The sequence below is a fragment of the Oncorhynchus masou genome, unplaced genomic scaffold (genome assembly GCF_036934945.1).
Source record: "Oncorhynchus masou masou isolate Uvic2021 unplaced genomic scaffold, UVic_Omas_1.1 unplaced_scaffold_858, whole genome shotgun sequence".
NCBI classification, from domain to species: domain Eukaryota; kingdom Metazoa; phylum Chordata; class Actinopteri; order Salmoniformes; family Salmonidae; genus Oncorhynchus; species Oncorhynchus masou.
Genome location: NW_027015039.1, coordinates 179,814 through 206,209, shown reverse-complemented (window position 1 = coordinate 206,209; position 26,396 = coordinate 179,814). Strand labels below are relative to the sequence as shown.

Here is a 26,396-nt window from a genome sequence, read left to right as displayed (position 1 = left end):
TCAGTACCTCCCAGTAGATACCATTCAGTACCCCCAGTAGATACCATTCAGTACCTCCCAATAGATACCATTCAGTACCTCCCAGTAGATACCATTCAGTACCTCCAGTAGATACCATTCAGTACCTCCCAATAGATACCATTCAGTACCTCCCAGTAGATACCATTCAGTACCCCCAGTAGATACCATTCAGTACCTCCCAATAGATACCATTCAGTACCCCCAGTAGATACCATTCAGTACCTCCCAGTAGATACCATTCAGTACCTCCCAATAGATACCATTCAGTACCTCCCAGTAGATACCATTCAGTACCCCCAGTAGATACCATTCAGTACCCCCAGTAGATACCATTCAGTACCTCCCAATAGATACCATTCAGTACCTCCCAGTAGATACCATTCAGTACCTCCCAGTAGATACCATTCAGTACCTCCCAGTAGATACCATTCAGTACCCCCAGTAGATACCATTCAGTACCTCCCAGTAGATACCATTCAGTACCCCCAGTAGATACCATTCAGTACCTCCCAATAGATACCATTCAGTACCTCCCAATAGATACCATTCAGTACCTCCCAATAGATACCATTCAGTACCCCCAGTAGATACCATTCAGTACCTCCCAGTAGATACCATTCAGTACCCCCAGTAGATACCATTCAGTACCTCCCAGTAGATACCATTCAGTACCTCCCAGTAGATACCATTCAGTACCTCCCAATAGATACCATTCAGTACCCCCAGTAGATACCATTCAGTACCTCCCAGTAGATACCATTCAGTACCCCCAGTAGATACCATTCAGTACCTCCCAGTAGATACCATTCAGTACCCCCAGTAGATACCATTGAGTACCCCCAGTAGATACCATTCAGTACCCCCAGTAGATACCATTCAGTACCTCCCAATAGATACCATTCAGTACCTCCCAGTAGATACCATTCAGTACCTCCCAATAGATACCATTCAGTACCCCCAGTAGATACCATTCAGTACCCCCAGTAGATACCATTCAGTACCTCCCAGTAGATACCATTCAGTACCTCCCAGTAGATACCATTCAGTACCTCCCAGTAGATACCATTGAGTACCCCCAATAGATACCATTCAGTACCTCCCAGTAGATACCATTGAGTACCTCCCAATAGATACCATTCAGTACCTCCCAGTAGATACCATTCAGTACCTCCCAGTAGATACCATTCAGTACCCCCAGTAGATACCATTCAGTACCTCCAGTAGATACCATTCAGTACCCCCAGTAGATACCATTCAGTACCTCCCAGTAGATACCATTCAGTACCCCCCAGTAGATACCATTCAGTACCCCCAATAGATACCATTCAGTACCTCCCAGTAGATACCATTCAGTACCTCCCAAAAGATACCATTCAGTACCCCCAGTAGATACCATTCAGTACCCCCAGTAGATACCATTCAGTACCTCCCAATAGATACCATTCAGTACCTCCCAATAGATACCATTCAGTACCCCCAATAGATACCATTCAGTACCTCCCAGTAGATACCATTCAGTACCTCCCAATAGATACCATTCAGTACCCCCAATAGATACCATTCAGTACCTCCCAATAGATACCATTCAGTACCTCCCAGTAGATACCATTCAGTACCCCCAGTAGATACCATTCAGTACCCCCAGTAGATACCATTCAGTACCTCCCAGTAGATACCATTCAGTACCTCCCAGTAGATACCATTCAGTACCCCCAATAGATACCATTCAGTACCCCCAGTAGATACCATTCAGTACCTCCCAATAGATACCATTCAGTACCTCCCAGTAGATACCATTCAGTACCTCCCAGTATATACCATTCAGTACCCCCAGTAGATACCATTCAGTACCTCCCAGTAGATACCATTCAGTACCCCCAGTAGATACCATTCAGTACCTCCCAATAGATACCATTCAGTACCCCCAGTAGATACCATTCAGTACCTCCCAGTAGATACCATTCAGTACCCCCAGTAGATACCATTCAGTACCTCCCAGTAGATACCATTCAGTACCCCCAGTAGATACCATTCAGTACCTCCCAGTAGATACCATTCAGTACCTCCCAGTATATACCATTCAGTACCCCCAGTAGATACCATTCAGTACCTCCCAGTAGATACCATTCAGTACCCCCAATAGATACCATTCAGTACCTCCCAGTAGATACCATTCAGTACCTCCCAATAGATACCATTCAGTACCCCCAGTAGATACCATTCAGTACCTCCCAATAGATACCATTCAGTACCTCCCAGTAGATACCATTCAGTACCCCCAATAGATACCATTCAGTACCCCCAGTAGATACCATTCAGTACCTCCCAATAGATACCATTCAGTACCCCCAGTAGATACCATTCAGTACCCCCAGTAGATACCATTCAGTACCTCCCAATAGATACCATTCAGTACTCCCAATAGATACCATTCAGTACCTCCCAGTAGATACCATTCAGTACCTCCCAATAGATACCATTCAGTACCCCCAGTAGATACCATTCAGTACCCCCAGTAGATACCATTCAGTACCCCCAGTAGATACCATTCAGTACCCCAGTAGATACCATTCAGTACCCCCAGTAGATAACATTCAGTACCTCCCAGTAGATACCATTCAGTACCCCCAGTAGATACCATTCAGTACCTCCCAATAGATACCATTCAGTACCTCCCAATAGATAACATTCAGTACCCCCCAGTAGATACCATTGAGTACCTCCCAGTAGATACCATTCAGTACCTCCCAGTAGATACCATTCAGTACCCCCAATAGATACCATTCAGTACCTCCCAGTAGATACCATTCAGTACCTCCCAGTAGATACCATTCAGTACCTCCCAGTAGATACCATTCAGTACCTCCCAGTAGATACCATTCAGTACCTCCCAATAGATACCATTCAGTACCTCCCAGTAGATACCATTCAGTACCTCCCAGTAGATACCATTCAGTACCTCCCAGTAGATACCATTCAGTACCCCCAATAGATACCATTCAGTACCCCCAGTAGATACCATTCAGTACCCCCAGTAGATACCATTCAGTACCCCCAGTAGATACCATTCAGTACCTCCCAGTAGATACCATTCAGTACCCCCAGTAGATACCATTCAGTACCCCCAGTAGATACCATTCAGTACCTCCCAGTAGATACCATTCAGTACCTCCCAGTCGATACCATTCAGTACCTCCCAATAGATACCATTCAGTACCTCCCAATAGATACCATTCAGTACCTCCCAATAGATACCATTCAGTACCCCCAGTAGATACCATTCAGTACCTCCCAGTAGATACCATTCAGTACCCCCAGTAGATACCATTCAGTACCTCCCAGTAGATACCATTCAGTACCCCCAGTAGATACCATTGAGTACCCCCAGTAGATACCATTCAGTACCCCCAGTAGATACCATTCAGTACCCCCAGTAGATACCATTCAGTACCTCCCAGTAGATACCATTCAGTACCTCCCAGTATATACCATTCAGTACCCCCAGTAGATACCATTCAGTACCTCCCAGTAGATACCATTCAGTACCCCCAATAGATACCATTCAGTACCTCCCAGTAGATACCATTCAGTACCTCCCAATAGATACCATTCAGTACCCCCAGTAGATACCATTCAGTACCTCCCAATAGATACCATTCAGTACCTCCCAGTAGATACCATTCAGTACCCCCAATAGATACCATTCAGTACCCCCAGTAGATACCATTCAGTACCTCCCAATAGATACCATTCAGTACCCCCAGTAGATACCATTCAGTACCCCCAGTAGATACCATTCAGTACCTCCCAATAGATACCATTCAGTACTCCCAATAGATACCATTCAGTACCTCCCAGTAGATACCATTCAGTACCTCCCAATAGATACCATTCAGTACCCCAGTAGATACCATTCAGTACCCCCAGTAGATACCATTCAGTACCCCCAGTAGATACCATTCAGTACCCCCAGTAGATACCATTCAGTACCCCCAGTAGATAACATTCAGTACCTCCCAGTAGATACCATTCAGTACCCCCAGTAGATACCATTCAGTACCTCCCAATAGATACCATTCAGTACCTCCCAATAGATAACATTCAGTACCCCCCAGTAGATACCATTGAGTACCTCCCAGTAGATACCATTCAGTACCTCCCAGTAGATACCATTCAGTACCCCCAATAGATACCATTCAGTACCTCCAGTAGATACCATTCAGTACCTCCCAGTAGATACCATTCAGTACCTCCCAGTAGATACCATTCAGTACCTCCCAGTAGATACCATTCAGTACCTCCCAGTAGATACCATTCAGTACCTCCCAATAGATACCATTCAGTACCTCCCAGTAGATACCATTCAGTACCTCCCAGTAGATACCATTCAGTACCTCCCAGTAGATACCATTCAGTACCCCCAATAGATACCATTCAGTACCCCCAGTAGATACCATTCAGTACCCCCAGTAGATACCATTCAGTACCCCCAGTAGATACCATTCAGTACCTCCCAGTAGATACCATTCAGTACCCCCAGTAGATACCATTCAGTACCTCCCAGTAGATACCATTCAGTACCTCCCAGTAGATACCATTCAGTACCCCCAATAGATACCATTCAGTACCCCCAGTAGATACCATTCTGTACCCCCAGTAGATACCATTCAGTACCCCCAATTTATACCATTCAGTACCCCCAGTAGATACCATTCTGTACCCCCTGTAGATACCATTCAGTACCTCCCAGTAGATACCATTCAGTACCTCCCAGTAGATACCATTCAGTACCCCCAGTAGATACCATTCAGTACCTCCCAATAGATACCATTCAGTACCCCCAGTAGATACCATTCAGTACCTCCCAGTAGATACCATTCAGTACCTCCCAGTAGATACCATTCAGTACCCCCAGTAGATACCATTCAGTACCTCCCAATAGATACCATTCAGTACCTCCCAGTAGATACCATTCAGTACCTCCCAGTCGATACCATTCAGTACCTCCCAATAGATACCATTCAGTACCTCCCAATAGATACCATTCAGTACCTCCCAATAGATACCATTCAGTACCCCCAGTAGATACCATTCAGTACCTCCCAGTAGATACCATTCAGTACCCCCAGTAGATACCATTCAGTACCTCCCAGTAGATACCATTCAGTACCCCCAGTAGATACCATTGAGTACCCCCAGTAGATACCATTCAGTACCCCCAGTAGATACCATTCAGTACCCCCAGTAGATACCATTCAGTACCCCCAGTAGATACCATTCAGTACCCCCAATAGATACCATTCAGTACCTCCCAGTAGATACCATTCAGTACCCCCAGTAGATACCATTCAGTACCTCCCAGTAGATACCATTCAGTACCTCCCAATAGATACCATTCAGTACCTCCCAGTAGATACCATTCAGTACCTCCCAATAGATACCATTCAGTACCCCCAGTAGATACCATTCAGTACCCCCAGTAGATACCATTCAGTACCTCCCAGTAGATACCATTCAGTACCTCCCAGTAGATACCATTCAGTACCTCCCAGTAGATACCATTGAGTACCCCAATAGATACCATTCAGTACCTCCCAGTAGATACCATTCAGTACCTCCCAATAGATACCATTCAGTACCCCCAGTAGATACCATTCAGTACCCCCAGTAGATACCATTCAGTACCTCCCAGTAGATACCATTCAGTACCCCCAGTAGATACCATTCAGTACCTCCCAGTAGATACCATTCAGTACCTCCCAATAGATACCATTCAGTACCTCCCAGTAGATACCATTCAGTACCTCCCAGTAGATACCATTGAGTACCCCCAATAGATACCATTCAGTACCTCCCAGTAGATACCATTGAGTACCCCCAATAGATACCATTCAGTACCTCCCAGTAGATACCATTCAGTACCTCCCAGTAGATACCATTCAGTACCCCCAGTAGATACCATTCAGTACCTCCCAGTAGATACCATTCAGTACCCCCAGTAGATACCATTCAGTACCTCCCATTAGATTCCATTCAGTACCTCCCAATAGATACCATTCAGTACCTCCCAGTAGATACCATTCAGTACCCCCAGTAGATACCATTCAGTACCCCCAGTAGATACCATTCAGTACCTCCCAGTAGATACCATTCAGTACCCCGTGGTAATGGTTTGCTGTTTGATGTGTTTATGCCAGTGTGGATATTTCATTTGCTTCATTGTCTTACTTTCCTGGCTGGGCTTGTGTCCCAAATGGCCCCCTAGATTCCCTACTATGTAGGGAATAGGGCCCCATAGGACTCTGGTCTAAAGTAGTGCACTATGTAGGGAATAGGGCCCCATAGGACTCTGGTCTATTGTAGTGCACTATATAGGGAATAGGGTTCCATAGGACTCTGGTCTAAAGTAGTGCACTATATAGGGAACAGGGCCCCATAGGACTCTGGTCTAAAGTAGTGCACTATGTAGGGAATAGGGTTCTATAAGGCTCTGGTCTAAAGTAGTGCACTATATAGGGAATAGGGCCCCATAGGATTCTGGTCTATTGTTGTGCACTATATAGGGAATAGGGCCCCATAGGACTCTGGTCTATTGTAGTGCACTATATAGGGAATAGGGTTCCATAGGACTCTGGTCTAAAGTAGTGCACTATATAGGGAACAGGGCCCCATAGGACTCTGGTCTAAAGTAGTGCACTATGTAGGGAATAGGGTTCTATAAGGCTCTGGTCTAAAGTAATAATATAATATAATAATAATATATCCCATTTAGCAGACGCTTTTGTCCAAAGCGACTTACAAGTCGGCTGGGGCCACTACATTTTTTACATAAGGGTGGCCCCAGCGGGAATCGAACCCACGACGCTTGGCGTTGCAAGCGCCATGCTCTACCGACTGAGCCACACAGTAGTAGTGCACTATATAGGGAATAGGGCCCCATAGGATTCTGGTCTATTGTTGTGCACTATATAGGGAATAGGGCCCCATAGGACTCTGGTCTATTGTAGTGCACTATATAGGGAATAGGGTTTCATAGGACTCTGGTCTAAAGTAGTGCACTATGTAGGGAATAGGGCCCCATAGGACTCTGGTCTAAAGTAGTGCACTATGTAAGGGAATTCCCCCCTGTATTGGACAAAAATGAATGGCAAACTATTGGCATAGTACAAACCATGTACACATTGGTCAATACCACCCAAATCGGAGTTGATTCATGCAAAATGTACTTCAAATGCCATATGGCTATTGCCAGTTGTAACACTTCAAAAATCCAACAGGTGGCGTGTGCGCTCCACCGTGGTTTTTCATATTGAAAATGGACTCCAAGTCAACATCCAAAAGCCAAATTTTGAAAAAATGGATTTTTTGTCAAAAACTTATCACCCCTTAAAAAAGTGCTTTCTGGACCGTTTTTCGAAATTCTTTCGCTTTTTTGTCAATTACACATGTGTAAGAACTGTATGAATATACTTTTGTCCAATTTTATTATCATTATTTTTTTATTTTTTTTACTTGCGCATTATTGCATGTGTTTTCTCCATTTGCAATATGATTTCATAGGAAGTCAGAAGTCAAAAGTCAATAATTGCAAAATTTCATAAAAAACTTCACACACCCCTAAAAAAGTGCTTTCTGGACCGTTTTTCGAAATTTTTTCGAATTTTGTGTCAATTACACACGTATAAGAACTGTATCAACATACTTTAGTCATATTTTATTATCATAATTTTTTTTTTTTTTACTTGTGCATTAGGCATATGTTTTCTCCATTTGGAACATGATTTCATAAGAAGTCAAAAGTAAAAAATTGCTACATTTCATAAAAAACTTCACACACCCCTAAAAAAGTGCTTTCTGGACCGTTTTTCGAAATTCTTTAGAATTTTGTGTTAATTACACACGTATAAGAACTGTATCAACATACTTTAGTCATATTTTATTATCATAATTATATATTTTTTTTTTACTTGTGCATTAGGCATATGTTTTGTGGGGGCCAAATGTCATAAGAAATTTGACATGCTCAAAAATCCTGCAGAAATGCAAAATTGACTGGCCTGATGAACTCGGGATGGCCGGGCAGTGATTGTTGTTCCTTTCAATCACTCGTGGTGTTGATTTCATCATGTCCATTTGTTTATGTTTTCTCACTTTTGCAAAGTCACTGTGCATTTGCAATATGGTTAACTGGGCATTCACCATCACCAATTTGTCATGCTATAAAAATCGTGCAGGAATGCCAAATTGACTGGCCCAATGAACTCGGGATGGCTGGGCAGTGATTCTGGTACCTCTCCATCGCTCGTTATGGTTGATTTCAGAATGTCGCTTTTGGTGATGGTACCTCACCGCTTAAACATATTGCAAATGGACAAGAGTCACCTGCAAGTCACCATCCATCAGTCAATTTGATATCATTCTGACACCAAACTGATACAAACTGACACCAAACCCACTTTTCCCAACTCGTTTAGGAGCCAAGTATCACATACTTCAGAGCTGGCCCAAAATTCACAACGCCTTCGGTTCAAACCATAAAAAAAACATAAAACACGTAGTTACGTTCTAGCTGCGGGTCCATTTCTTGTGTTATATGTAGGCCTAGCTGAGGCGACCCCGAATCCCAAGTTTCGGCTCGATAGGTCATTTGGTGTCCGAGTAAAACCCTAATTGGTGCTGAAAATCCACTTTTTTCAATTACTTGCTACGGGGTCCTTGAATGAGCTATCGGACAGAGATGTTGGGTTCTGTCTCTATGGGCCGAGACGGTCACAATGCACCTAGTCTTGTGTCTCTGGGACATTTCTAAATGTCGCCATTTTCGTTATGGTCAAAATGAATTGAAGTCATTGCAAATGTTCGAGGCTGTTTCTCGGTCCGAGAACCTTCTAGAGCGCCGTAACTCACCACGCACTATCGACCTGAGGTCTAGAACAGGATTCTAAAGTTTCGGAACTCTAGGTCTGACGGTTCTTTTTTAGCTCGAACAAAGCTAACTATTGGAGGCACTGTCAGTCTCTACACACCCCAATACGTCCCTCCATCCAAGTTGTGTATCTGTGTGATTTAGTTTTCCTTTGAATTTTTATGGGAAAAATGACTGATTTACAGTTCATGGGGGTTGCCTAATCATATATATGAAGTTTTGGAAAGATCTGATTTTTTTAACCCCTCGAAACAGCCCATGAGACACCAATTATTGCACTTCCGGTTGGCACAGGAAGCTGTAACTCACCATACACCCCCATTGGGGTATTCCATTACAGAATCCTGAGTTTTAAGTCTTTACCATTAAAACTGACTGATTTACACAGGGTTGAATGCACTATGTCTATCAAACTGCAGGCAGGTTATGGGTATACACTTTTAGGGCGATTTGAACCACTTCCGGTTGGTCCAGGAAGCTTAGAATCGACACAGGTAGACCTTATAGTGGCCTGATGGACTGGTACCGAAGACAGGTTCATACAGCATTCATAACCCATATAGACTCCAGGTTGTATTTAGGGGAGCAGCCAATGTATTCCTATGGGGAGAGAAGTCAATGCAAACTGTTTTTATGTAAACACCTTCTTTTAACCATGAAGGGTTAATGTCACACAGTCAAGGTTAGGCTTGCACAGATCAGGAGGACCTTAGGAACAGTCCTGTGTTTGAATTGTCCTTCTAAACCTAACGGTTCCGCCGCTGTCACCCAAAATCAAATGACATTGTGGTGCAGGCTTCATTGTGGGCCTATTTTTCTCATGGTCGCTGCGCTTAGACCGAGCGAGCTACGGTCAAGCGGGGCGCCTTGTTGGACTCGGCACAGTCTGGACACTATGGTGATGCCATTGTTTGTGTTGATTTCAGAATGTCCATTTGGTAATGTTTTTTCACCCTTTCAAAGTCACTGTGCATTTGCAATATGGTTAACTGGGCATTCACCATCACCAATTTGTCATGCTATAAAAATCATGCAGGAATGCCAAATTGACTGGCCCGATGAACTCGGGATGGCTGGGCAGTGATTCTGGTACCTCTCCATCGCTCGTTTGGGTTGATTTCAGAATGTCACTTTTGGTGATGGTACCTCACTGTTAAAACATATTGCAAATGTTTTCTCACTTTTGCAAAGTCACTGAAAATTCGTGCAGGAATGCCAAATTGACTGGCCCGATGAACTCGGGATGGCTCAGGAGTGATTCTGGTACCTCTCCATCGCTCATTAGGGTTGATTTCAGAATGTCCATTTGGTAATGTTTTCTCACCCTTTCAAAGTCACTGTGCATTTGCCATATGGTTAACTGGGCATTCACCATCACCAATTTGTCATGCTATAAAAATCATGCAGGAATGCCAAATTGACTGGCCCGATGAACTCGGGATGGCTCGGCAGTGATTCTGGTACCTCTCCATCGCTCATTAGGGTTGATTCCAGAATGTCCATTTGGTGATGTTTCTCACTCTTGCAAAGTCACTGTGCATTTGCAATATGGTTAACTGGGCATTCACCATCACCAATTTGTCATGCCATAAAAATCATGCAGGAATGCCAAATTGACTGGCCCGATGACCTCGGGATGGCTGGGCAGTGATTCTGGTACCTCTCCATAGCTCGTTTGGGTTGATTTCAGAATGTCGCTTTTGGTGATGGTACCTCACCGCTTAAACATATTGCAAATGGACAAGAGTCACCTGCAATTCACCGTCCATCAGTCAATTTGATATCATTCTGACACCAAACTGATACAAACTGACACCAAACCCACTTTTCCCAACTCATTTAGGAGCCAAGTATCACATACTTCAGAGCTGGCCCAAAATTCACAACGCCTTTGGTTCAAACCATAAAAAAACAGTAAAACACATAGTTACTTTCTAGCTGCGGGGCCAGTTCGGACATTCTGTGTAGTCCTATGTGAGGCGACCCCGAATCCCGAGTTTCGGCTCGATAGGTCATTTGGTGTCCGAGTAAAACCCTAATTGGTGCTGGAAATCCACTTTTTTCCATGCCTTGCTACGGGGTCCTTGAATGAGCTATCAGACAGAGATGTTGGGTTCTGTCTCTATGGGCCGAGACGGTCACAATGCACCTAGTCTTGTGTCTCTGGGACATTTCTAAATGTCGCCATTTTCGTAATGGTCAAAATGAATTGAAGTCATTGCAAATGTTCGAGGCTGTTTCTCGGTCCGAGAACCTTCTAGAGCGCCGTAACTCACCACGCACTATCGACCTGAGGTCTAGAACAGGATTCTAAAGTTTCGGAACTCTAGGTCTGACGGTTCTTTTTTAGCTCGAACAAAGCTAACTATTGGAGGCACTGTCAGTCTCTACACACCCCAATACATCCCTCCATCCAAGTTGTTATGGGAAAAATGACTGATTTACAGTTCATGGGGGTTGACTAATCACACATATGAAGTTTTGGACAGATCTGATTTTTTTAACCCTTCCAAACAGCCCCTGAGACACCAATTATGGAACTTCCGGTTGGCACAGGAAGCTATAACTCAACGCACATCCTCATTGGGGTATTCTATTACAGAATCCTGAGTTTTAAGTCTTTACCATGAAAACTGACTGATTTACACAGGGTTGAATGTACTATGTCTATCAAACTGCAGGCAGGTTATGGGTAAACACTTTTAGGGCGATTGTAACCACTTCCGGTTGGTCCAGGAAGCCTAGAATCGACACAGGTAGACCTTATAGTGGCCTGATGGACTGGTACCGAAGACAGGTTCATACAGCATTCATAACCCATATAGACTCCAGGTTGTATTTAGTGGAGCAGGCAATGTATTCCTATGGGGAGAGAAGTCAATGCACACTGTTTTTATGTAAACACCTTCTTTTAACTGTGAAGGGTTAATGTCACACGGTCAAGGTTAGGCTTGCACAGATCGGGAGGACCTTAGGAACAGTCCTGTGTTTGAATTGTCCTTCTAAACCTAACGGTTCCGCCGCTGTCACCCAAAATCAAATGACATTGTGGTGCAGGCTTCATTGTGGGCCTATTTTTCTCATGGTCGCTGCGCTCAGACCGAGCGAGCTACGGTCAAGCGGGGCGCCTCGTTGGACTCGGCACGGCCTTGGGATTATGTTTAGGCCATTGCCTGCTCTCTGTGTCTTTAAACACCGCGCTTTGTCACTCCATCCTTGCTGTGTGTGTGTGTGAGAGCTTTTCTTTGACATCTGTTGGGAGAAATGAGTGATTTTACAGTTCAGGAGGGTTGCCTAATCACATATGAAGTTTTGAAAAGATCTGACCTTTTTAACCCTTGGACACAGCCACTATGACACCATTTAAGGCACTTCCTGTTGGCACAGGAAGCTATAAATAAACTCATATCCTCATTGGGGTATGCCTTTACAGAATCCTGAGTTTTAAGTCTTTACGTTAAGAACTGAGTTATTTACGGAGGGTTTAGTGAGTGTGTGTTATTTCAGAAAATCATAGAAAATCACAGAAATGTCGCAGAGCTCCGCAGCACACTTTAAAAATATTCGTATGAACACCCTGCAACTGGATCTGTAACTGTTGAAAAAAAACACCTATATTTGAACATCACAAATCTGTCATTGTACGATTTCTCCTAAATGACGATAGATAAATGGCAGATTTTTTTTTATTGACACCGGAGGCTCCTTGACTTTGACGTGAAGTGAAAAAATCATTTCTCTATTTTCATTTTGGACCTTTAATCCCAGAAATATGGCCATAACTCAAAAACCGTTGAGGCCTAGACGCCATCTTGTTCGGGGCCAACTGCCCATTATGCCAAACCTATGCTCACCAAGTTTCGGCTTCGAAATATTTTCAGTTTTCGAGATATGGCCCGTCGTGATTCGTGATGTTTTGTCAAATTGCAATATGATTGCTTATGCCCTCTTGTGGGATTTTCCGGCATAGCGGAAAAATGGACCAAAATTTGATTATTTTATAAAACGAAAACCGAATGTCCGACAAAGTTCATTTGATGACTTCCCGGTAGGTCTGGCCCTGCCGCTCGGCCCGACGCCGTCCCCGAATTTTAAAAATGTTTTCGGACGTCTAGTAAGGGACTCTGGTCTAAAGTAGTGCACTATATAGGGAATATGGCCCCATAGGACTCTGGTCTATTGTAGTGCACTATATAGGGAATAGGGTTCCATAGGACTCTGGTCTAAAGTAGTGCACTATATAGGGAACAGGGCCCCATAGGACTCTGGTCTAAAGTAGTGCACTATATAGGGAATATGGCCCCATAGGACTCTGGTCTATTGTAGTGCACTATATAGGGAATAGGGTTTCATAAGACTCTGGTCTAAAGTAGTGCACTATGTAGGGAATAGGGCCCCATAGGACTCTGGTCTAAAGTAGTGCACTATGTAGGGAATAGGGTCCCATAGGACTCTGGTCTAAAGTAGTGCACTATGTAGGGAATATGGCCCCGTAGGACTCTGGTCTAAAGTAGTGCACTATGTAGGGAATAGGGTTCTATAAGGCTCTGGTCTAAAGTAGTGCACTATATAGGGAATAGGGCCCCATAGGATTCTGGTCTATTGTTGTGCACTATATAGGGAATAGGGCCCCATAGGACAGACGCATAGGATGCGTCTGCTCTCAAGCTTAGCCTTTTCTTAACAACACATGTCATCTCAGATTTTCAAAATATGCTTTTGAACCATAGAAATTGACTAATTTGTGTAAGAGTATGCAAAGCTAGCATAGCATTTTGAGTAGCATGTAGCACGCAACATTTTCACAAAAACCAGATAACCAAATAAATAAAATCATTTACCTTTGAAGAGCTTCTGATGTTTTCAATGAGGAGACTCTCAGTTACATACCAAATGCGCAGTGTTTCCTGAAAGCGTCTGTGTGTAGGAGAAATCGTTCCGTTTCTACATTGCGTCTGGCTACCGAAACGAACCGAAAATTCAGTCACCTACAACGTAAAACTTTTTCCGGATTAACTACATAATATCGACCGAAACATGGCAAACGTTGTTTGGAATCAGTCCTCAAGGTGTTTTTTCACATATCTCTTCATTGACATGCAGTTCGTGGAAGCTTGCTTTCCTCTCTGTATCGCATGGAAAAATACTGGCAGGTGACTTTTGCGCACCAATTTCGGCGCAGGACACCGGGCGGACACCTGGTAAATGTGGTCTCTTATGGTCAATCTTCCAATGATCTGCCCACAAATACGTCACAATGCTGCAGACACCTTGGGGAAACGACAGAAAGGGTTGACTCACTCCTCTTGCATTCACAGCCATATAAGGAGACCATGGAAAACAGAGCCTCAAAAATCCTTGTCATTTCCTGGATGCCATCTCATCTTGGTTTTGCCTGAAGCTCACGTTCTAGGGGACGGATAATATCTTTGTATTTCTGGACACGTCAGAGTGTTTTCTTTCGAACGGTAGCAATTATATGCATAGTCGAGCATCTTTTTGTGACAAAATATCTTGTTTAAAACGGGAACGTTTTTCATCCAAAAATGAAATAGCGCCCCCATAGATGTAAGAGGTTAAATAACAAAGGGAGCCTGAATAATTCAACAATAGATTATCTGCAACATGTCGGCTAAAGTTAAACTGTTTTTAATTTTGGCTGTCCTAAAAACTTTAAAAGATGTTTTGTTTGTTAGAACAGACTATATGGCGTTGATTGTAATTTGTCAATTACTATTGTATTTGTTGTGTTGTTCCAAACGATCAGAATAAAATATTGATATTCTAACCCACAACCTGTCATAGGCAGGCAAAACTCTTCCTCCTATCCACCGTCTTGATCAAAACTCTTCCTCATATCCTCGGTCTTGATCTCCTGCTTGTTATTAACACAATTATTCATATAGTTATCATTATAATAATCAGTCATTCTCATTAGTAGGCTTAGTACACAAGTAGACTCCCTTTGTATAACCACCATCGACAAATTCAGAAATATTGTCCTGCTGATTGCCAATCAATAGTATATTGTCCTGCTGATTGCCAATCAATAGTATATTGTCCTGCTGATAGCCAATCAATAGTCTATTGTCCTGCTGATAGCTAATCAATAGTCTGTTGTCCTGCTGATAGCCAATCAATAGTATATTGTCCTGCTGATAGCCAATCAATAGTCTATTGTCCTGCTGATAGCCAATCAATAGTCTTTTGTCCTGCGGATAGCCAATCAATAGTCTTTTGTCCTGCTGATAGCCAATCAATAGTCTATTGTCCTGCTGATAGCCAATCAATAGTCTATTGTCCTGCTGATAGCCAATCAATAGTCTTTTGTCCTGCTGATAGCCACAATCAATAGTCTATTGTCCTGCTGATAGCCAATCAATAGTCTATTGTCCTGCTGATAGCCAATCAATAGTCTTTTGTCCTGCTGATAGCCAATCAATAGTATATTGTACTGCTGATAGCCAATCAATAGTCTATTGTCCTGCTGATAGCCAATCAATAGTCTATTGTACTGCTGATAGCCAATCAATAGTCTATTGTCCTGCTGATAGCCAATCAATAGTCTATTGTCCTGCTGATAGCCAATCAATAGTCTTTTGTCCTGCTGATAGCCAATCAATAGTCTATTGTCCTGCTGATAGCCAATCAATAGTCTATTGTCCTGCTGATAGCCAATCAATAGTCTATTGTCCTGCTGATAGCCAATCAATAGTCTATTGTCCTGCTGATAGCCAATCAATAGTCTATTGTCCTGCTGATAGCCAATCAATAGTCTATTGTCCTGCTGATAGCCAATCAATAGTCTATTGTCCTGCTGATAGCCAATCAATAGTCTATTGTCCTGCTGATAGCCAATCAATAGTATATTGTCCTGCTGATAGCCAATCAATAGTCTATTGTCCTGCTGATAGCCAATCAATAGTCTTTTGTCCTGCTGATAGCCAATCAATAGTCTATTGTCCTGCTGATAGCCAATCAATAGTCTATTGTCCTGCTGATAGCCAATCAATAGTCTAGTGTCCTGTTGATAGCCAATCAATAGTCTTTTGTCCTGCTGATAGCCACAATCAATAGTCTTTTGTCCTGCTGATAGCCAATCAATAGTCTATTGTCCTGCTGATAGCCAATCAATAGTCTATTGTCCTGCTGATAGCCAATCAATAGTATTTTGTCCTGCTGATAGCCAATCAATAGTCTATTGTCCTGCTGATAGCCAATCAATAGTCTATTGTCCTGCTGATAGCCAATCAATAGTCTTTTGTCCTGCTGATAGCCAGTCAATAGTCTATTGTCTTGCTGATAGCCAATCAATAGTCTATTGTCCTGCTGATAGCCAATCAATAGTCTATTGTCCTGCTGATAGCCAATCAACAGTCTATTGTCCCGCCGCTAGCCAATCAATAGTCTATTGTTCCGCCGATAGCCAATCAATAGTCTATTGTCCTGCCGATAGCCAATCAACAGTCTATTGTCCTGCTGATAGCCAATCAATAGTCTAGTGTCCTGCTGATAACCAATCAATAGTCTATTGTCCTGCTGATAGCCAATCAATAGTCTTTTGTCCTGCTGATAGCCAATCAATAGTCTATTGTCCTGCTGATAGCCAATCAATAGTCTATTGTCCTGTTGATAGCCAATCAATAGTCTATTGTCCTGCTGATAGCCAATCAATAGTATTTTGTCCTGCTGATAGCCAATCAATAGTCTATTGTCCTGCTGATAGCCAATCAATAGTCTATTGTCCTGCTGATAGCCAATCAATAGTCTTTTGTCCTGCTGATAGCCAGTCAATAGTCTATTGTCTTGCTGATAGCCAATCAATAGTCTATTGTCCTGCTGATAGCCAATCAATAGTCTATTGTCCTGCTGATAGCCAATCAACAGTCTATTGTCCCGCAGCTAGCCAATCAATAGTCTATTGTTCCGCCGATAGCCAATCAATAGTCTATTGTCCTGCCGATAGCCAATCAACAGTCTATTGTCCTGCTGATAGCCAATCAATAGTCTAGTGTCCTGCTGATAACCAATCAATAGTCTATTGTCCTGCTGATAGCCAATCAATAGTCTTTTGTCCTGCTGATAGCCAATCAATAGTCTATTGTCCTGCTGATAGCCAATCAATAGTCTATTGTCCTGTTGATAGCCAATCAATAGTCTATTGTCCTGCTGATAGCCAATCAATAGTCTATTGTCCTGCTGATAGCCAATCAATAGTCTATTGTCCTGGTGATAGCCAATCAATAGTCTATTGTCCTGCTGATAGTCAATCAATAGTCTATTGTCCTGCTGATAGCCAATCAATAGTCTATGGTCCTGCTGATAGCCAATCAACAGTGAATGACTTCTTTGCTATTCCAATTCATTGATTGAATAGGTGAGGCTGTCAAACCGTTTCCACCTGATCCACAGCTCTGCATCGTACACACAGTGCACTTTCACTCTGCTGTTAATGTTGAAAAGGAGAGGGCCTCAAGCTTTCTGTGGGCGGACATTTTATTCATCAACAATTACAGTACATTGAGCCCGTCTAACCCTGTACCCGCCCGCCTGACCCTGTACACGCCAGTCTGACCCTGTACCCGCCCGCCTGACCCTGTACCCGCCAGTCTGACCCTGTACCCGCCAGTCTGACCCTGTACCCGCCCGCCTTACCCTGTACCCGCCCGTCTGACCTTGTACCCGCCTGCCTGACCCTGTACCCGCCAGTCTGACCCTGTACCCGCCCGCCTTACCCTGTACCCGCCCGTCTGACCCTGTACCCGCCTGTCTGACCCTGTACCCGCCCGCCTGACCCTGTACCCGCCAGTCTAACCCTGTACCCGCCCGCCTGACCCTGTACCCGCCAGTCTGACCCTGTACCCGCCCGTCTGACCCTGTACCCGCCCGTCTGACCCTGTACCCGCCCGTCTGACCCTGTACCCGCCCGCCTGACCCTGTACCCGCCTGTCTAACCCTGTACCCGCCTGTCTAACCCTGTACCCGCCCGCCTGACCCTGTACCCACCTGTCTAACCCTGTACCCGCCTGTCTAACCCTGAACCCGCCTGTCTAACCCTGTACCCACCTGCCTAACCCTGTACCCGCCCGCCTTACCCTGTACCCGCCCGTCTGACCCTGTACCCGCCCGTCTAACCCTGTACCCGCCCGTCTAACCCTGTACCCGCCCGCCTAACCCTGTACCCGCCCGCCTTACCCTGTACCCGCCCGTCTGACCCTGTACCCGCCCGTCTAACCCTGTACCCGCCAGTCTAACCCTGTACCCGCCCGTCTAACCCTGTACCCGCCAGTCTAACCCTGTACCCGCCCGTCTAACCCTGTACCCGCCCGCCTTACCCTGTACCCGCCCGTCTGACCCTGTACCCGCCCGTCTAACCCTGTACCCGCCCGTCTAACCCTGTACCCGCCAGTCTAACCCTGTACCCTCCCATCTAACCCTGTACCCGCCAGTCTAACCCTGTACCCGCCAGTCTAACCCTGTACCCGCCCGTCTAACCCTGTACCCGCCAGTCTAACCCTGTACCCGCCCGTCTAACCCTGTACCCGCCAGTCTAACCCTGTACCCGCCCGTCTAACCCTGTACCCGCCCGCCTTACCCTGTACCCGCCCGTCTGACCCTGTACCCGCCCGTCTAACCCTGTACCCGCCAGTCTAACCCTGTACCCGCCCGTCTAACCCTGTACCCGCCAGTCTAACCCTGTACCCGCCCGTCTAACCCTGTACCCGCCAGTCTAACCCTGTACCCGCCCGTCTAACCCTGTACCCGCCAGTCTAACCCTGTACCCGCCCGTCTAACCCTGTACCCGCCCGCCTTACCCTGTACCCGCCCGTCTGACCCTGTACCCGCCCGTCTAACCCTGTACCCGCCAGTCTAACCCTGTACCCGCCAGTCTAACCCTGTACCCGCCCGTCTAACCCTGTACCCGCCAGTCTAACCCTGTACCCGCCAGTCTAACCCTGTACCCGCCAGTCTAACCCTGTACCCGCCAGTCTAACCCTGTACCCGCCAGTCTAACCCTGTACCCGCCAGTCTAACCCTGTACCCGCCAGTCTAACCCTGTACCCGCCAGTCTAACCCTGTACCCGCCCGCCTTACCCTGAGCTTCCTGCCATCTTGTACCTTTGCTCCTACTCTGGATTATCAACCCCTGCCTGCCTTGACCTGTCGTTTGCCTGCCCCTGTTGTTATAATAAACATGGTTATTTCACACAGACTGCATTTGGGTCTTACCTTGATACTAAATGGTTTTAAGCTTAGGGCTATGGTTTTGGGAAGGCCTAAAACAAAATGCTGAAAAACGACTCTCGTCATTACCATCAGCTATCGTCAGTATTCTCGCAGCTTGCTAGTGGATTGTGAACCGCAGTGGTCTATTTCTAGTTATCAGACTGGCTCCTCCCCTCGCTGAGATGACTGACAGCAGCATTCACACACGCCCAGCTGTTTGACACTATTCTTTTGTAAATGAAATGAAGGTGTGAATGTTTCTGTCCGCGAGTCTCTCTCCTCTCACACTATGGAGTCCTACATCGGGCAAGACAATCAGCTGGCGGGTGGTCCAAAAGTGGAAAGAGAACTTGGGTGAACACAATGGCACAATTACAGTTTATTTTTCTGAAAAAAATATGATACTTGTTCCTTTACAGCTCATTAAATAATAAATCTGAGTGATGAATTGACTGTTTTTAAAGTTATTGTTATTTGCGTCATTGCATGGTTTATTTTTAAAAATCTAAATGTTGAATAGACATGTAGACAAACTAATATACAGGAGAGACAAACAATAGCCTACTGTCTGGAGTCAAAAACAATTAGGCTAAATAACTGTTGGGGTAATGGATCGGCTCTCCGATCTCATAAAGAGGCGTCCTTCATTCACAAGGTTAAACCCTTAGGTTTTAGTCCAGCAGTAATATTATATCACCAGGTACATTTTTCATCAGATTTCACTGCCTGCAGTATCTAGGCCTACAGTTATTATGTTTGTTCTCCACGTTGTTGATTGGAAAAAGGAACTCTGGAGGCTAATCGGTGTGTAGGAATAACGACAAGCTCACAACAACTCATCTGATTATTCATTCAGATTTATTTCATTTCATTCGTTTTACATTATTCATTGTAACCACAATGTCACAAATAATTGACCACACACACACACACACGCACGCACGCGCACACACACACACACACACACACACACACACACACACACACACACACACACACACACACACACACACACACACACACACACACACACACACACACACACACACACACACACACACACAAAATGAGCAGAATTGTCACGTTCTGACCATAGTTCCTTTATTATGTCTTTATTTTAGTTGGTCAGGGCGTGAATTGGGTTGGACGTTCTATGTTGTTTTTCTATGTTTTGTTCTGTTGTTATATTTCTATGTGTTTGGTTCTCAATCAGAGGCAGGTGTCAGTCGTTGTCTCTGATTGGGAGCCATATTTAGGTAGCCTGATTTCTATTACTTTTTCTAATACTTTTGCTCAGTGTTCTGTTGATTTATTAACTATATCATTACGGACACTTACCACGCTGTCTGATCCTTGCTACTCCTCCTCTGAAGAAGAGGAATTTCGTTACAAGAATAAACTTGGTAAAAAGATGTTCTTTAGTAAAGACCATCAGAAAGAATGTGTTGGAGGCTGCTGGAGGCTGCTGGAGGCTGCTGGAGGCTGTTGGAGGCTGCCGGAGGCTGCTGGGAGAACAGCTCATAATAATGGCCAGAACGAAGCGAATGGACTGGCATCAAACACCTGGAAACCATGGAAACTATGTGTATGATGTACTTGATACCATTCCACTGATTCCTCTCCAGCCGTTACTACGAACCCATCCTCCCCAATTAAGGTGCCACCAGCCTCCTGTGGTCTGTACTTATTTATTTGAACCAAAGCCAACGAATGAGTGAGTCAAAATAGCCTACTAAATAGGCCATGCCTAAACCAATTAATTAAATTGCCTAAAGAAATAAACGAGTAAATGTAATAAATAAAACTAATGAATTAAATGGCTCAGGTCTTGAAAATATCGACAAGCTTTTTCCCCTCCCTGTCCACAGTGTGCATAAATGATGCCAATAGAGCCTGTCGGTTTTTCCTTCACATCAGTATTGAGACAATGCTGAAACATCAATCCATGTGTGAGTCAGAACTCTTCATTGACGCAGTGGTCTAAGGCACTGCATCGTAGTGCTAGCTGTACCACCAGAAACTCTGGGTTCGAGCCCAGGCTTTGTCGGAGCCAGCCGCGACCGGGAGACCCATGGGGCGGCGCACAATTGGCCCAGCGTTGTCCGGGTTAGGGGAGGGTTTGGCCGGCAGGGATGTCCTTGTCCCATAGCGCACTAGCGAATCCTGTGGCGGGCCGGGCGCAGTGCAGACATTGTTTCCTCGGCTAACACGGTCGCCATGTGTACAGTGTTTCCTCCGACACATTGGTGCAGCTGGCTTCCCGGGTTAAGTGGACATTGTGCCAAGAAGCAGTGCGGCTTGGTTGGGTTGTGTTTCGGAGGACGCACGGCTCTCGACCTTCGTCTCTCCCGAGTCCGTACGGGAGTTGCAGCGATGAGACAAAACTGTAACTACCGGTTTGATACCACAAAATTGGGGAGAACAATGCTGAAACATCCATCCATGGGTGAAGCTGTGAAACTGGAAATCATTTTTAGGACTAAAATGTCCTCATGTTGTAACCTACAATATGTGTCTCCACACACCAAGGCCTGGGCTATTGGTTTTTATTGGTTTCTATTGGTTTTTATCTCAGATTCTCAGTTTGTCAATGTCAAAGTAGCCTGTCATTTCAATCATTTATGCGGTATTAAAAAAAGATTCTGCCAAATTCTCTAGTCGTGTAACTGACTAGTTATCTAACGTCATAACTTTTAGGACCTTGACGTGTTTGTTGACATGAAGAACTATCATTGGTAATGTCAGCTAACAGAATAGCCTCTTCACTCTGGGAGACCTGCTAACAGAATAGCCTCTTCACTCTGGGAGACCTGCTAACAGAATAGCCTCTTCGCTCTGGGCGACCTGCTAACAGAATAGCCTCTTCGCTCTGGGAGACCTGCTAACAGAATAGCCTCTTCGCTCTGGGAGACCTGCTAACAGAATAGCCTCTTCGCTCTGGGAGACCTGCTAACAGAATAGCCTCTTCGCTCTGGGAGACCTGCTAACAGAATAGCCTCTTCGCTCTGGGAGACCTGCTAACAGAATAGCCTCTTCGCTCTGGGAGACCTGCTAACAGAATAGCCTCTTCTCTCCGGGAGACCTGCTAACAGAATAGCCTCTTCTCTCCGGGAGACCTGCTAACAGAATAGCCTCTTCCTTCTAGGAGACCTGCTAACAGAATAGCTTCTTCGCTCCGGGAGACCTGCTAACAGAATAGCCTCTTCGCTCCGGGAGACCTGCTAACAGAATAGCCTCTTCGCTCCGGGAGACCTGCTAACAGAATAGCCTCTTCGCTCTAGGAGACCTGCTAACAGAATAGCTTCTTCGCTCTGGGAGACTTGCTAACAGAATAGCCTCTTCGCTCCTGGAGACCTGCTTACAGAATAGCTTCTTCGCTCCTGGAGACCTGTACACGTTGGTGTCTCCCGGAGCAAAGAGGTTACTAGCAGGAGCAATGTAATGCTAATTAGCAAGCCTGTATCTAGTTGTTAATGGTGTCATGTTGCCAAAGCAGAGACCGAAGGTTGCAAGTCTGTTGTATGTGACCTAACGTTAGCTAGATAGATAGTACATTATTTGCTGGTTAACGTGTCTGTTAATGTCAACGATGCAATGTCACTGCCCAGCATCAAACAAATTAACAACTTTTTTACTTAAATAATTGTACCTTAACATAATAGCTAGTTCAGTTTGGACATTCAACACTGCTACAATAATCCAATTTCTTATGACGATGTTCTCATGTTTCTTCTTCTTTTCTGGTATAATGGAATTCACACACATGTTAAGTGCATACCGCCACCTACTGTACAGGTAGTAAATTGTAGAAAAAATAAATGTCCATTACGGAATGTAATATTTTTGATACAAAAAATAACTAATTGATAAATCAAAAAACATCCCAGTCCTTCGGTCACAGTCCAATCCAAATCAAATCTGGATACAGGTCGGTCACAGTCCAATCCAAATCAAATCCGGATACAGGTTGGTCACAGTCCAATCCAAATCAAATCTGGATACAGGTTGGTCACAGTCCAATCCAAATCAAATCCGGATACAGATCGGTCACAGTCCAATCCAAATCTAATCCGGATACCTATCGGTCACATTCCAATCCAAATCAAATCCGGATACAGATCGGTCACAGTCCAATCCAAATCAAATCCGGATACAGATCGGTCACAGTCCAATCCAAATCAAATCCGGATACAGATCGGTCACATTCCAATCCAAATCAAATCCGGATACAGATCGGTCACAGTCCAATCCAAATCAAATCCGGATACAGATCGGTCACATTCCAATCCAAATCAAATCCGGATACAGATCGGTCACAGTCCAATCCAAATCAAATCCGGATACAGATCGGTCACATTCCAATCCAAATCAAATCTGGATACAGGTCGGTCACATTCCAATCCAAATCAAATCCGGATACAGATCGGTCACAGTCCAATCCAAATCAAATCCGGATACAGATCGGTCACATTCCAATCCAAATCAAATCCGGATACAGATCGGTCACATTCCAATCCAAATCAAATCCGGATACAGGTCGGTCACAGTCCAATCCAAATCAAATCCGGATACAGATCGGTCACATTCCAATCCAAATCAAATCTGGATACAGGTCGGTCACATTCCAATCCAAATCAAATCCGGATACAGATCGGTCACAGTCCAATCCAAATCAAATCCGGATACAGATCGGTCACATTCCAATCCAAATCAAATCTGGATACAGGTCGGTCACATTCCAATCCAAATCAAATCCGATACAGATCGTCACAGTCCAATCCAAATCAAATCCGGATACAGATCGGTCACAGTCCAATCCAAATCAAATCCGGATACAGATCGGTCACAGTCCAATCCAAATCAAATCCGGATACAGATCGGTCACAGTCCAATCCAAATCAAATCCGGATACAGATCGGTCACAGTCCAATCCAAATCAAATCTGGATACAGGTTCAGGGGCCTGGGGATGTTATGTGTCAAATGCACTGAATACAACAAGTGTAGGTAGACCTTACAGTGAGATGCTGACTTACAAGGATTAACCAATAACGCAGTTTTAAGAAAAATACCAAAAATATATGAAAGTAACAAGTAATTAAAGAGCAGCAGTAAATAACAATAGTGTGGCTGTATACAGGGTGTTATGGTACAGAGTCAATGTGGAGGCTATATTTTTTATTTTTTTATTTTACCTTTATTTTACTAGGCAAGTCAGTTAGGAACAAATTCTTATTTTCAATGATGGCCTAGGAACAGTGGGTTAACTGCCTGTTCAGGGGCAGAACGACAGATTTGTACCTTGTCAGCTCAGGGGTTTGAGCTTGCATCCTTTCGGTTACTAGTCCAACGCTCTAACCACAAGGCTCTAACCACTAGGCTACCCTGCCGCCCCGGCACATTGACTCTGTACCGTAACTGTATATAGCCTCCACATTGACTCTGTACCGGTACCCCATGTATATAGCCTCCACAATATACAGGGTGTTACGGTACAGAGTTAATGTGGAGGCTATATACAGGGTGTTACGGTACAGAGTCAATGTGGAGGCTATATACAGGGGATACCGGTACAGAGTCAATGTGGAGGCTATATACAGGGTGTTACGGTACAGAGTCAATGTGGAGGCTATATACAGGGTGTTACGGTACAGAGTCAATGTGGAGGCTATATACAGGGTGTTACTGGTACAGAGTCTATGTGGAGGCTGTATACAGGGTGTTACGGTACAGAGTCAATGTGGAGGCTGTATACAGGGTGTACCGGTACAGAGTTAATGTGGAGGCTATATACAGGGTGTTACGGTACAGAGTCAATGTGGAGGCTATATACAGGGTGTTACGGTACAGAGTCAATGTGGAGGCTGTATACAGGGTGTACCGGTACAGAGTCAATGTGGAGGCTATATACAGGGGATAGCCGGTACAGAGTCAATGTGGAGGCTATATACAGGGTGTTACGGTACAGAGTCAATGTGGAGGCTATATACAGGGTGTTACGGTACAGAGTCTATGTGGAGGCTGTATACAGGGTGTTACGGTACAGAGTCAATGTGGAGGCTGTATACAGGGTGTACCGGTACAGAGACAATGTGGAGGCTATATACAGGGTGTTACGGTACAGAGTCAATGTGGAGAAAATATACAGGGTGTTACGGTACAGAGTCAATGTGGAGGCTATATACAGGGTGTTACGGTACAGAGTCAATGTGGAGGCTATATACAGGGTATTACGGTACAGAGTCAATGTGCTGGAGCACCGGTGTCGAGGTCATTGAGGTAATATGTAGATGAGGGGGGGGGGGGGCAATGCAAACAGTCTGGGTAGCCATTTGATGAGATGTTCAGGTAGCAGAGAGAACAGTCTATGACTAGGGTGACTGGAGTCTTTGACAATTTTCAGGGCCTTCCTCTGACACCGCCTGGTATAGATGTCCTGGATGGCAGGAATCTTGGCCTCAGTGATGTACTGGTCCAAAATAACATATCTAATACTGTAATAACAGTCCTCTCCTCTCGGCTCCTCCTCCCTCCAGCCACTGAAGCTTCACTGTGAGGTCTGCTCCGTGGTGTCCAGTTCAGGTCAGATGTTGGGCCAGGCGGCAGGGCCGGAGATCGACCACTCCTCCTGTATCTGGCGTATGAACAACGCCCCGACGCGCGGGTTCGAACACGACGTGGGGCACCGCACCACCCTCAGGGTCGTCTCTCACACCTCTGTGCCCCTGCTGCTACAGGTGGGATTTATTTACTCCTTTTTCCTTCTTACTGATTTAAACTATTTTATTAGTGGACTGTTTTGCCTCTTCAAGATGCCCAACTCGCATAAGACACTGTATTAATGAGAAGGGCTTATGGAGAAGAAACTCAAGAGTATTAATGAGAAGGGCTTATGGAGAAGAAACTCAAGAGTATTAATGAGAAGGGCTTATGGAGAAGAAACTCAAGAGTATTAATGAGAAGGGCTTATGGAGAAGAAACTCAAGAGTATTAATGAGAAGGGCTTATGGAGAAGAAACTCAAGAGTATTAATGAGAAGGGCTTATGGAGAAGAAACTCGAGAGTATTAATGAGAAGGGCTTATGGAGAAGAAACTCGAGAGTATTAATGAGAAGGGCTTATGGAGAAGAAACTCGAGAGTATTAATGAGAAGGGCTTATGGAGAAGAAACTCGAGAGTATTAATGAGAAGGGCTTATGGAGAAGAAACTCGAGAGTATTAAT

At 44.7% G+C, this 26,396-nt stretch overlaps 1 protein-coding gene across 1 annotated transcript in view; it reads left to right on the top strand.

The window, feature by feature from the left end:
• LOC135537858 (alpha-N-acetylgalactosaminide alpha-2,6-sialyltransferase 3-like) overlaps positions 1–26,396 on the top strand; it is a 101,347-nt gene that overhangs the window by 72,864 nt on the left and 2,087 nt on the right. Inside the window, exon 3 of the mRNA XM_064963872.1 lies at positions 25,710–25,910. Coding sequence (XP_064819944.1) covers positions 25,710–25,910 — 201 coding nt within the window. The remainder of the gene's footprint in view (positions 1–25,709; positions 25,911–26,396) is intronic.